The sequence below is a fragment of the Bombina bombina genome, chromosome 3 (assembly GCF_027579735.1).
Source record: "Bombina bombina isolate aBomBom1 chromosome 3, aBomBom1.pri, whole genome shotgun sequence".
NCBI classification, from domain to species: Eukaryota; Metazoa; Chordata; class Amphibia; order Anura; family Bombinatoridae; genus Bombina; species Bombina bombina.
Genome location: NC_069501.1, coordinates 366,663,215 through 366,677,768, shown reverse-complemented (window position 1 = coordinate 366,677,768; position 14,554 = coordinate 366,663,215). Strand labels below are relative to the sequence as shown.

General features: G+C 36.4%; 1 protein-coding gene across 1 annotated transcript in view; it reads left to right on the top strand.

Annotated features, from left to right (window-relative positions):
• Positions 1–14,554, top strand: part of EFHC2 (EF-hand domain containing 2) — a 206,272-nt gene that overhangs the window by 126,275 nt on the left and 65,443 nt on the right. Inside the window, exons 9-10 of the mRNA XM_053704631.1 lie at positions 2,457–2,599; positions 2,720–2,916. Of these exons, the coding sequence (XP_053560606.1) occupies positions 2,457–2,599; positions 2,720–2,916 (340 nt within the window). The remainder of the gene's footprint in view (positions 1–2,456; positions 2,600–2,719; positions 2,917–14,554) is intronic.

The following is a 14,554-nucleotide window of genomic DNA, read 5'->3' as shown; positions in this document are numbered from 1 at the left end:
CTTCACCGCTAGCCAAAATACACGTGTGATGCGCAGCAGCATTTAGCGGCCTTCTAATTACCAGAAAACAACGCCAAAGTCATATATGTCTGCTATTTCTGAACAAAAGGGATCCCAGAGAAGCATTTACAACCATTTGTGTCATAATTGCACAAGCTGTTTGTAAATAATTTCAGTGAGAAACCTAAAATTGCGAATAAATTTTAGTTTTTTTTAAACTTGATCGCATTTGGCGGTGAAATGGTGGCATTAAATATACCAAAATGGGCCTAGATCAATACTTTGGGTTGTCTACTACACTACACTTAAGCTAAAATTAAGTCTACAAGCTCCCTACATGCTCCCTAATTAACCCCTTCACTGCTGGGCATAAAACACGTGTGGTGCGCAGTGGCATTTAGCAGCCTTCTAATTACCAAAAAGCAACGCCAAAGCCATATAAGTCTGCTATTTCTGAACAAAGAGGATCCCAGAGAAGCATTTACAACCATTTATGCCATAATTGCATAAGTTGTTTGTAAATAATTTCTGTGAGAAACCTAAAGTTTGTGAATTTTTTTTTTTTATTTGATCGCACTTGGTGGTGAAATGGTGGCATTAAATATACCAAAATGGGCCTAGATCAATACTTTGGGTTGTCTACTACACTACACTTAAGCTAAAATTAACTCTACAAGCTCCCTACATGCTCCCTAATTAACCCCTTCCGGTTGGGCATAAAACACATGTGGTGCGCAGTGGCATTTAGCAGCCTTCTAATTACCAAAAAGCAACGCCAAAGCCATATAAGTCTGCTATAAGTTGCATAAGTTGTTTGTAAATAATTTCTGTGAGAAAACAAAAGTTTGTGAAAAAGTGAACAATTTTTTTTATTTGATCGCATTTGGCGGTGAAATGGTGGCATGAAATATACCAAAATAGGCCTAGATCAATACTTTGGGATGTCTTCTAAAAAAAATATATACATGTCAAGGGATATTCAGGTATTCCTGACAGATATCAGGGTTCCAATGTAACTAGCGCTCATTTTGAAAAAAAGTGGTTAACATTGGGTATTTCTAAACTCAGGACAAAATTTAGAAACTATTTAGCATGGTTGTTTTTTGGTGGTTGTAGATGTGTAACAGATTTTGGGGGTCAAAGTTAGAAAAAGTGTGTTTTTTTTCAATTTTTTCCTCATATTTTATAATGTTAGGTGATTTATGCCCTTTATGGATTAAAACCAGACTCTGCATCAACTATGTAATTTTCCATGGGAGTTTTGCCATGGATCCCCCTCCGGCATGCCACAGTCCAGGTGTTAGTCCCCTTGAAACAACTTTTCCATCACTATTGTGGCCAGAAAATTGTGGGTTTTAAAATTCGCCTGCCTTTTGAAGTCTATGGCGGTTCGTCTGGTTTTGCGGAAGTTCGCGTTCGCCATTCGCGAACCCAAATTTTTATGTTCGCGACATCACTAATGTAGAGTAAATTGCTCCTTTATGATTATTTGTGTATTTAAAATATAAGGTGTTGTTCACTGAAATTGCAACCTATTTTATGCAGGAAAATGCCCATTAAAATGGGCTGAGTCTACAGGAATAGCAGACCTGCTTTACCTATCGTCTCATTCTATACATAAAAGACAATACTTACATGTCAAAACACGTGAAAACCAAAGTTCAATAAAATGTGGAAGGATATGACCTTCCAAAAGAAAGATTTGATGACTTGAATCTTCAATAGTGTAATAGTGAAACCCACTGGGCGTAATAAGGGTGAATGGATGAATTCATACTACGCATTTGTGACAAACTTTAATGTTTTAATAAATATTTTATACCCGATCACGCTGTGGGATACTGTTTGCCTACCAGTATAAAGTAGTTGTGCGCATAACACAGAGCTTGTATTAGCTCCAACAAATGTGAGTAATCATTCGTCCATTCACCCGTATTACGCCCAGTGGGTTTCAGTATTTCACTATTTTGTGTTTTCTTCTCTCATTTGAGTACCTAAGTCATCATATCTTTCCTTTGGACGGACATATCCTTCCACATTTTGTTGAACTTTGGTTTTCACATTTATATTGACTTTGTTTTACTTTGTGATTGATTTGTGTACACTTATCTTATCCAGATGAGATTTTCTTTATGGGTGCTGGTTTCAATGTGCCAAACTAGCTAGCTAAATGACGTGACTAAACATAAAGTAGCTATTTCCAATACATATAATACACTGCAGCTAGTAAAACAAATCCCAGAGGAAAGTACAGTGTCCTATTGAAATACAGTTTTTCTTTTTTTCCCATTTAAATTTGCTTAGTCTCTTTAAATAAAACAGTAAATATGAAGAGGTAGATTATTTTTCAAACCAATTCCTTTTTATGTCGACTTATCAAGAACAAAAACTATCCTTAAAGATGATAATGCTAATAGTAGACTTGTTTTTCTTTTTGTGTTATATCTTTATATTAGGAATGGACTTGAAAGTAATGTGCTGAGGTTTGTTGCAAAACTTGACACTGACAACCCAATTGATAAAGACAGAAAATTCATTTTATCATATAACTTAAGTGATGACACCATTGTTGTGTTTGAACCTCCACAAAGAAACTCAGGTATGTAAATCTGATGCTTATTTGCCACACATTTCAAGATAAATTTAAAACAAACACAGTGCTTTCTGACAAATTTTGAACCGTCTGTGTTTTCAAAGTTGAATACTGTTTGTTTCTCAGGGATCCTTGGAGGTAAATTTTTGGAAAGATGTCGTGTTAAGAAACCCGGACAAGAGATTTTTAAAAGTGAGCTGTCCGAGTACTTTAAAGCTGAAGATCTTTATGTTGGGGCAAGAGTTAATTTGCAGTCACACAACTTTATTCTAGTTGATGCAGATGAGTATGTGTTCAATTACATGGAGAAGAATCTTAATCAGGTGAGGTTTTTTAAAAATATTTTTACACTAATTTAATTTTGTGAACGTTACCATGTAAAGTTTTACTAATTCTGCAAGCAGTTGATGAAATTCCTATAAATGAAATGTAATTAACAACAATCCTGGAACATTTCCTCTATTATATTATCATTTTGGCCTGATAGGAATATGTAACTGTCATGGTGAAAATACTCTATTTCATTAGAGAATTTTATTATTGAACACATTGCCATTCACAAGTAGGACATGGACTGTGAACCAATCCCGAGTGGTATATGCACGTAGCTACCAATCACCATGCAAGTCCTTCTCAACACTCGCTTAGCAGCGTTAGGACTGACCTTACTTGGTGGGATTAGACTGACATACTTCCTCTGTAAAAAGCACAACTGGGCTGAAAGAGGCTGCTCCTGGGTGGAAACTCGCCATAGAACAAGCTACTGAGCTGTTGTTCGCTTCTGGTAGAGTGCTTCTCTCTTTGTAAGAATTATGACCCTAGTGAGGTCTCCCTATGGGTGATGGGGGAAACCAGACGTAGACTCTTTTTCTAGTGTACTTAGAGGAGTATGGCTGCACCTCACTGGGGAGGCCCACAGAAGGCCAAAATAATCATCTGGGGTTGTCATGTTCCTTGTTCAAATAAGAATTGCCTGGTATTTTGAGGCAGAACTGACCTTATTTGATCAGATTAATATACTTCAGGGAAGTTTTCCTCTGTAAAAAGCACAACTAGGCTAAAAAAAAGTCTGCACCTAGGTGGTAAATCGCAATAGAACAATCTATTGAGTTGTTGTTCATTCCTGGTAGAGCGCTTCTCTCTTTATATCCATATTTGCAGATGAGTTTGCAGAAAAGCTTTTCATTCCATGGAAAGGAGATTTAATATCCAGCAATGCAAATGTTTTTGCACTGTAACAGCAATCATAATGTGGAATGTATTGCCTTAAGGAGGTAGTGAATGCCAATAGCTTAGATACATTTAAAAATGTGCTAATATACATTTTTGGTTAAAACAGAATTTGTGAATGTGATTGCTAATGTTATATTGGTCATCTTTCTTATTGTATTGATATGAGTTCAGTTGGCAGCTCCTTTATTGTATAGGTAAGATCTGTATAGGTTGAACTAGATGAACTTCAGCCTTCTTTTAACCTCATCTAATATGTAAGCTGTAATAAAAATTAAAGATGATTTATTTTTGTGCATTTATTGACCACAGTTTCAGTGCCTGGTACTGCTTTCTGTAATATGCCTTATCAGATTTTTCATTAGGATAAGGTAGTTAGTTCTCATATTATTAATCCTGATATTGTGCCTCCTTTATTATCTCTGAAGGAAGGACCAACAGTTTTTGTATTATAGGCTTTATTTAATACTATCTCTTAAAAGGACATAAAATAGCAGAAATGAAAATGCTCTAATATTTTAGTTAATTTCATCATTGTACTATTGCATTGCTTGCAGATATTTATATGTGATCTATATTCCAATTAATGGAAATCTGAATTTCATAGGTTAATGAGTATCCCTTCAATTCAGTCTAGAATTCTAAAGGTATTACTAACTTAGAAGCATTCATAAAAACAACAGAATCTCTTATATGTATGTCTTACATACAGTATAAAGTAAGCACCCCCGTCTCACTTATCTTATTACCCAGACATTATATCCAGCAAATAAAAAATATATCAACATGTTTTGGTGAAGAAACTACCTTAACGAAATCTGGTGATCTTTATAAAAGAGGATGTTATAAGCTAAGCTCTCTGCATTGTACGTTAACAAATAAAACAGTTGGAAACATTTTTAACAAAATAATGGAATCTTGGCAATTGAAACTGAGAATTCAAGTAAATGAGGAAATGATTATGAAGATTTTACAAATTGTTAAAGAAAGCTCATTCGCTTGTGACATGAGGGATTCACAATTTAGGTGCATACACAAAGATTATTAAACTTTAGCTAGAATAAGCAAATGGAAAAAATTCTCATAAGGAAGGATTCCCTAAATGTTTTTATTTATTACCAGATATAACCCACTATTTGTGGGACCCTGGGTATTTAACGATTTTGGGGTGAGATCTCATTCTTCTGACAAAGATAATGAAAGTTAAAATAATATTAAATCTATTGAATATTTTATTATTTGAAACTCTTAAAGTTGATAAAATTAGATAAAAAACATATATACATGATTACATGAATATATTATTCAAAAAGTGATTTACTCCACTATTATAAAATGATATTAAATGTAAGATTTCTTCATATAAGGTAAGGATTTCCTTCCATGTCCCTCAGCACATGTAAAGAAAGAACTAAAAAAAATGGTGCAATATTGTCACAGTCTTAGTAAGTACTAATTGAAACCTATTCATGTTCTACTGAGCGCTAAGTAAACACAACCTGTGTTTTAGTTGGATCAAATAGTAACTGGAACTGACCTCCACTGGATACTTTAAAATCAGCTTGATTAAAAACAAAATAACAAGCCGTTTGGTCACAGACCGGGGCAACAGAGATACAAATAAAACTTCCAAGATCCCCCAGTGAACTACTCCCACACAGGGTTTGTGTGAAGTTTCAGCACTGCTGACGAAAATCTGTCTCCTCTTGTGACAACATTTGTGTTTGATAAACAATTAAAGGACCTCCAATCAGGAAACACCTACAGATACTTAAGGAAGCAAGTTGAAAGACAAACGATCCTTGAAAAAGCCAGCAGTGTCTGGTGAAACAGTCGTTGGATTGAACTTGCAGTCAGTTTCATAGTTGTCACAAGACGAAGCAGGTTTTGTCTCCATTGCATCAATTTTTTTAGTTCTTTCTTTACAATGTGCTGAGAGACCTGGAAGGAAATCCTTACCTTATATGAAACAATCTTCCATTTAATATCCTTTTATAATACAGGGAGTGCAGAATTATTAGGCAAGTTGTATTTTTGAGGATTAATTTTATTATTGAACAACAACCATGTTCTCAATGAACCCAAAAAACTCATTAATATCAAAGCTGAATATTTTTGGAAGTAGTTTTTAGTTTGTTTTTAGTTTTAGCTATTTTAGGGGGATATCTGTGTGTGCAGGTGACTATTACTGTGCATAATTATTAGGCAACTTAACAAAAAACAAATATATACCCATTTCAATTATTTATTTTTACCAGTGAAACCAATATAACATCTCAACATTCACAAATATACATTTCTGACATTCAAAAACAAAACAAAAACAAATCAGTGACCAATATAGCCACCTTTCTTTGCAAGGACACTCAAAAGCCTGCCATCCATGGATTCTGTCAGTGTTTTGATCTGTTCACCATCAACATTGCGTGCAGCAGCAACCACAGCCTCCCAGACACTGTTCAGAGAGGTGTACTGTTTTCCCTCCTTGTAAATCTCACATTTGATGATGGACCACAGGCTCTCAATGGGGTTCAGATCAGGTGAACAAGGAGGCCATGTCATTAGATTTTCTTCTTTTATACCCTTTCTTGCCAGTCACGCTGTGGAGTACTTGGACGCGTGTGATGGAGCATTGTCCTGCATGAAAATCATGTTTTTCTTGAAGGATGCAGACTTCTTCCTGTACCACTGCTTGAAGAAGGTGTCTTCCAGAAACTGGCAGTAGGACTGGGAGTTGAGCTTGACTCCATCCTCAACCCGAAAAGGCCCCACAAGCTCATCTTTGATGATACCAGCCCAAACCAGTACTCCACCTCCACCTTGCTGGCATCTGAGTCGGACTGGAGCTCTCTGCCCTTTACCAATCCAGCCACGGGCCCATCCATCTGGCCCATCAAGACTCACTCTCATTTCATCAGTCCATAAAACCTTAGAAAAATCAGTGTTGTGATATTTCTTGGCCCAGTCTTGACGTTTCAGCTTGTGTGTCTTGTTCAGTGGTGGTCGTCTTTCAGCCTTTCTAACCTTGGCCATGTCTCTGAGTATTGCACACCTTGTGCTTTTGGGCACTCCAGTGATGTTGCAGCTCTGAAATATGGCCAAACTGGTGGCAAGTGGCATTTTGGCAGCTGCACGCTTAACTTTTCTCAGTTCATGGGCAGTTATTTTGCGCCTTGGTTTTTCCACACGCTTCTTGCGACCCTGTTGACTATTTTGAATGAAACGCTTGATTGTTCGATGATCACGCTTCAGAAGCTTTGCAATTTTAAGAGTGCTGCATCCCTCTGCAAGATATCTCACTATTTTTGACTTTTCTGAGCCTGTCAAGTCCTTCTTTTGACCCATTTTGCCAAAGGAAAGGAAGTTGCCTAATAATTATGCACACCTGATATAGGGTGTTGATGTCATTAGACCACACCCCTTCTCATTACAGAGATGCACATCACCTAATATGCTTAATTGGTAGTAGGCTTTCGAGCCTATACAGCTTGGAGTAAGACAACATGCATAAAGAGGATGATGTGGTCAAAATACTCATTTGCCTAATAATTCTGCACTCCCTGTAGTGCAGTGAATCTCTTTTTACTGATTGTTTATTTTATTCACTTATTACTTCACTTTATTGTTTGATTTTATTATACTGATTATATTATAGGCTAGGAAAAGTTTTTTCAAATTATGGATATATATATATATATATATATATATAAAAACATTAAAAGAGAGCATAGCCATATGTAGACAGGGATATTTATTTAGACCCACTGTTGTTTTTATTGACCCACTAGTATCTGTCAAGCACTTTATTTTTTGAGCTATGTCACTTACCTGGTCTGGTCCTGATTGAGTAAATCATTTTGTCTCACCAGTAGAAAGTAGAGGAGATGCCAAAAATTAAGTTTACAGGCAGTACATTTTTACCCATCAGTACATAAATATTGTTGGATTGTGATTGTGAAGAAATGGATTTACCAGTAAATGTAATATTTTAATATTTTACTGTAAAACAAACTACACTATTGTACAAAGGGAGTGCTCATTTTCAGCATCTCCATAAAATGTAACATAGTAACTCCATTTGCCCATGAATTGTGAAGGACTTCTAGGAGCTACACCATATAGGGATGCCTATAAGAATGAGCTGGAGAACAATAGTAACATGGTAAGACTGACACTCCATAAGAAGGTGCTTTCTAGGGACTTTACCAAGTGGGAATCACTTTACCGTACCTCATACTGTATTTTAACCCATTGTGTGTATTGTGTATTTTTCTTTTATCAGTGTTTCTGGTTGGTAGAAGTTAAAACTGCCCAACAACTACCTTTTAAAAAAATTAGCAGCTAGTCTCATGTATTGTTTAGGACACAGTGGAATCTTGCCTAATATTACTATTAATGCTGAGTGACAGTGCTCTGTGTATGGGTAAAACACTCAGTGGCAATATATAAAAAGGTATAACAATAATTTTCATTATCCAATCTGGCTGCCATGTGTATTACACATGCACAAAGCACATGTCATATGGCAGCTTATTACAATTAAACTAGAAATCAGAAAGTCATTTGTAGTACTTAGTGGACTTGCTGCTTTTTTTTTTATCTTGGCTCACTCTAATAGCACTGGTCCCTTTTTATAGGACAGAAACCCAAAATCCAAATCTTCACCTTTTTCAAATGTTTACAATATTATGTTTTTTCTTGACACATACTAAAGCATATTGACACCTTGATTAATTGGGCTACACAAACAGGACCAAAAAGGTTAAAAAATATCGGCTAGATCACGAGTCTTGCATTAGCCTTAAAAAGCAGCGTTGAGAGGTCCCAACGCTGCTTTTTAACACCCGCTGGTATTACGAGTCTGACAAGTACAGGTGTACCGCTCACTTTTCTTCCGCGAATCGAGGCTACCGCAAATCCCCTTACGTCAATTGCGTATCCTATCTTTTTAATGGGATTTGCCTAACGCTGGTATTAAGAGTCTTGGAAGAAGTGAGCGGTACAACCTCTCATGTCAAGACTCGTACCGCATTTAAAAGTCAGTAGTTAAGAGTTTTATGGGCTAACGCCGGAACATAAAGCTCTTAACTAAAGTGCTAAAAAGTACACTAACACCCATAAACTACCTATTAACCCCTAAACCGAGGCCCCCCCCCACATCGCAAACACTTAAATACATTTTTTTAACCCCTAATCTGCCGACCGGACATCGCCGCCACCTACATTATACCTATGAACCCCTAATCTGCTGCCCCTAACATCGCCGACACCTCCATTATATTTATTAACCCCTAATCTGCCGTCCCCAACGTCGCCGCCACCTACCTACAATTATTAACCCCTAATCTGACGACCGGACATCGCCACCACTTTAATAAATGTATTAACCCCTGAACCGCCGCACTCCCGCCTTGCAAACACTAGTTACATTTTATTAACCCCTAATCTGCCGTCCCTAATATCACCGACACCTACCTACATTTATTAACCCCTAATCTGCTGCACCCAACGTCGCCACTACTATGCTAAATTTATTAACCCCTAAACCTAAGTCTAACCCTAACCCCCCTAACTTAAAATTACTATTATTAAATAAATTATTCCTATTTAAAACTAAATACCTATAAAATAAACCCTAATATAGCTACAATATAACTAATAGTTACATTATAGCTATTTTAGGATTTATTTTTATTTTACAGGCAACTTTGTATTTATTTTAACTAGGTAGAATAGTTATTAAATAGTTATTAACTATTTAATAGCTACCTAGCTAAAATAAATACAAATTTACCTGTAAAATAAATCCTAACCTAAGTTACAAATACACCTAACACTACACTATAATTAAACTAATTACCTAAACTACCTACAATTAATTACAATTAAATTAAATAAACTAAGTTACGAATAAAACAAACACTAAATTACAGAAAATAAAAAAAGAATTACAAGAATTTTAAACTAATTACACCTACTCTAATCCCCCTAATAAAATAAAGAAGCCCCCCAAAATAATAAAATTCCCTACCCTATACTAAATTACAAATAGCTCTTAAAAGGGCCTTTTTGCAGGGCATTGCCCCAAAGTAATCAGCTCTTTTACCTGCAAAAAAAAAATACAATAAATTTAGTATAGTGGCGGCGACGTTGGGAGCAGCAGATTAGGGGTTAATAATTGTAGGTAGGTGGCGGCGATGTTGGGGGCGGCAGATTAGGGATTAATAAATATAATGTAGGTGTCGGCGATGTTAGGGGCAGCAGATTAGGGGTTCATAGGTATAATGTAGGTGGCGGCTGTGTCCGGAGCGGCAGATTAGGGGTTAATAGTATAATGCAGGTGGCAACGATGTCGGGGGCGGCAGATTAGGGGTTAATAAGTGTAAGATTAGGGGTGTTTAGACTCTGGGTTCATGTTAGGGTGTTAGGTGTAGACGTAAAATGTATTTTCCCATAGGAAACAATGGGGCTGCGTTAGGAGCTGAACGCTGCTTTTTTGCAGGTGTTAAGTTTTTTTTCAGCCGGCTCAGCCCCATTGTTTCCTATGGGGAAATCGTGCACGAGCACGTTTAGCCAGCTCACCGCTGACTTAAGCAACGCTGGTATCGAGGTGAGATGTGGAGCTAAATTTTGCTCAACGCTCACTTTTCTGAGGCTAACGCAGCTATTCAGAAAACTCGTAATACCAGCGTTGTTTTAAGTGAGCGGTAAAAAAAAAAGGCTTGTTAGCACCGCACGGCCTTACCGACAAAACTCGTGATCTAGCCGTATATGTTTTCATTCATTCATTCTATAGTACAATGGAGCATATCCTGGAATTTGAGGACCGTCATTTCCTTGTGATTCAATTCTTCACGTACACCTCCTTTATACATAGTGCAAAAAAAACATGCGACAAAGTGACTAGTCTTTTACCCATGTTTTTAAAATTCTACAGAATATTACAGGCTCTATATAATCTATTTTTGTGGGTATAAGTGTAAATCACAACTGCATTGAGCTACCTATAATGTACTTCATTGCATAACAGTAAAAAATTAGGAGCATAGAGGTTAGGAAAATAATATGCTTAGGACAGGTAACTAGAGAAGCCAACGCATCTCATACCACAGGCATTTCACTACATTTCTTACCCAAGGCATTGACATTGGCTCAAATGTAAAAGATAAAAATAACTGCTCAAAAAGTATAAACATCACTTGAAAGTTGAGCTTGGCTGGAAAACTAAGAAGATAAGAACAGTTTATACATTTTATCCTAAAATATTCACAATCTACAAAACATCACTAGGCAGCATACCAGAAAAACAGTTATGCTTTGCTCTCTAGTGACATTCCTTGGTTTATGGTTTATTAATCCATTTTTTTGTAGCCAGAAACAGCTAATTTAATTTCTCAGCTGTGTTTATAAATATACTCAAAGGCTGATTTAAATTTCTATCATGAATGCTTATTGTGTTCAGAAAATTGTAATATCTTTGAATTAAGATCCATGTATTACTTGCAGTTGTCATTAATATCCTTTGTGTATACTAACGTTTTAAATTAACAGCAAGCCAATGTATATGTTCCATGAAAAACTGTACATCTCAAGCCCTTTGACATTTTCCTGTTAACTTCATTGATGACATCATAAACAGCAATGATGACATCATAAAGATTTGATAAAATATGTCTTCTGGGACATGACTGATCAAATATGACATCAAGGATTGAATAATCTTTTGAAAAATATTTTTTTATTTTGTAGTTTGTTATATGATCAAATAAAACAATAATTGCTATTATTGAATAGCTGTAGAAATAATTCTTTAGAGAGCTTACTCCTTTTTTTGTCATGGCTTAAAAAATGCATTTCAGTCTCGCTATCAGACACATAATTTATCAGGTCCCCTCACCCTACAAGCCCCCTGTCAACCACATGCCTCTACAATCACCAATGCCTCATCTGGTTTTCTTGCTCCTATTTGTATGTAAACTAGGTTCCAGACACTTCAAATTTGAAAACAAATGATAATGCATCATTCTTAAAAAAACACTATTATACATGTTAACATTTTATTTTTTCCATGAAAAAAAAAGTCAAGCTAAAGCTGTTTAAACTGAATTTGAAATCATCATATAGTAGCTATCTATGCACAACTCTGGGCTAGATTACGAGTAGATCGCTAATTATCAGTCACAATTGCTAGCTAACTCCACTTGACTTATTATTACACTCATTGGATACCATGCTTATTACAAGTTGAAAGGATACAGTTTTCATTTGCGCACTAACCCGACACGCGCAAGAAGCCAAAGTTACAATATCACAATTGCGTTAATTGACTCCCCAAAAGACTTCAATAGAGCGCAAAAAGTAAAAAAAAAACCAACAAAACAAAAAAAAAAACACTGAAGGCTGCTAACCCAATCTCGTTTTCTCAAGTACGTTAATCTAACATGAAGTATTATTATTTCACATTCCAATGTAACTAACCCTTCCATTTTTGCGTTTAATCTTAGCTGAGAGCTTGTGAGTGCTGGACTTTCTCTGTTTGTTGTATTAATTTGTTTTGTAATTTTCCCTATGGGGCTTGCACCCATACCTGTCTGGGGTTAACTGCCTGTAATACTGGGGACAGCACAATTTCCTGTGAGTGCCATTGAGCACCCAGGGCTGAGCATGTTGCAGGGTCATAGGATGTGTACCCAGTCCAGTCTGAGAGTGCAGTCCCCTTCCGTGTTTTGTATATGTCTAAGGTGATTACATAAGCCTGTGCACCCTTCCCTTGTTCCCAGTTTGTTTGGTTGAGAGCTTGCGTTGTTGGGCTGGTTTAGGGACCCAGGTTTTGGAAGGGACCTTGATGTGGTACCTGGGCTTGTCCCATTTGGCCAGATGCGGTAACTAACTCTTCCATTTTTGCTTTTAATCATAGCTGAGAGCTTGTAAGTGAGTGCTGGACTTTCTCTGTGTGTTGTATTAATTTGTTTTGTAATTTTTCCCTATGGACTCCAATACACATATACATATATATATGTCTATATTTGTATACATATGTATTTGTGTTTACATATGTTTTACTTATATTTACTTTTCATATTTCACATTCCAATGTTCTTTACTTACAGGATAATTTTATTTTTATTCTTAAATACATATATACACTCACCAGCCACTTTATTAGGTACACCTTGCTAGCATCCAGGTTGGACACCCTTTTGCCTTCAGAACTGCCTTAATTCTTCATAATTCTTTGTGGCATAGATTCAACAATGTGTTGTAAACATTCCTCAGACATTTTGTTCCATATTGACATGATAGCATCACTCAGTTGCTGCAGATTTGTCGACTGCACATCCATGATGCAAATCTCCCATTCCACCACATCTCAAAGGTGCTCTATTGGATTAAGATCTGGTGACTCTGGAGGTCATTGGAGTACAGTGAACTCATTGTCATGTTCAAGAAACCAGTTTGAGATGATTTGAACTTTGTGACATGGTGTATTATCCTGCTGGAAGTAGCCATCAGAAGATGGGTACACTGTAGTCATAAAGGGATGGACATGGTCAGCAACAATACTCAGGTAGGCTATGGCATTTAAACAATGCTCAATTGGTACTAAGGGGGCCAAAGTGTGGCAAGAAAATATCCCCCACACCATTTCACCGCCACCACCAGCCTGAACCGTTGATACAAGGCAGGATGTATCCATGCTTTCATGTTGTTTACGCCAAATTCTGACCCTACCACATATCGCAGCTGAAATCGAGACTCATCAGACCAGGCAACGTTTTTTCAATCTTCTATTGTCCAATTTTGGTGAGCCTGTGCAAAGTGTAGCCTCAGTTTCCTGTTCTTAGCTGACAGGAGTGGCACGAGGTGTAGTCTTCTGCTCCTGTAGCCCATCTGCTTCAAGCTTCGACGTGTTGTGCGTTCAGAGATGGTATTATTATTTGAGTTACTGTTGCCTTTCTATCATCTCAAACCTGTCTGCCCATTCCATTCTGACATCAACAAGGCATTTTCATCCACACAACTGCCGCTCACTGGATATTTTCTCTTTTTCAAACCATTCTCTGTAAATCCTTGAGATGGTTGTGCGTGAAAATCCCAGGAGATCAGCAGTTTTTTAAATACTTAAACCAGCCGTCTGGCACCAAGAACCATGCCACGTTCAAAGTCACTTAAATCACCTTTCTTCCCTATTCTGATGCTTGGTTTGAACTTCAGCAACTCGTCTTCACTACGTCTAGATGTCTAAATGCATTGAGTTGCTGCCATGTGATTGGCTGATTTGCAATTGTGTTACCAAGCACTTGAACAGGTGTGTCTAATAAAGTGGCCGGTGAGTGTGTGTGTGTATATATATATATATATATATATATATATATGTATGTACCAATACCTGCATATCTATTTATATAGATATACAGGTATAGATATGTATTTGACATGAACAGAGCAGTATCAGATATATATAGAAATATATATTTAATAATAAAAATGACATTATTTTGTGAAGAACAAAGGAATGTAAAATATGCGTTTTGTGCATCGCGTATCTCAATTTAGATCTTAACACAGTCAGATTAGTGCACATGAAAATGTAGTATTCTCAAGGCGCGTTATTGAAATATTAAATATAAAATATTTAAAAAATGTATATAAATTATTAAAAATTAATAAACACTGTAAAATATTATAAATATACCATATAATATATCTATATGTTTTACAGAATGTTTA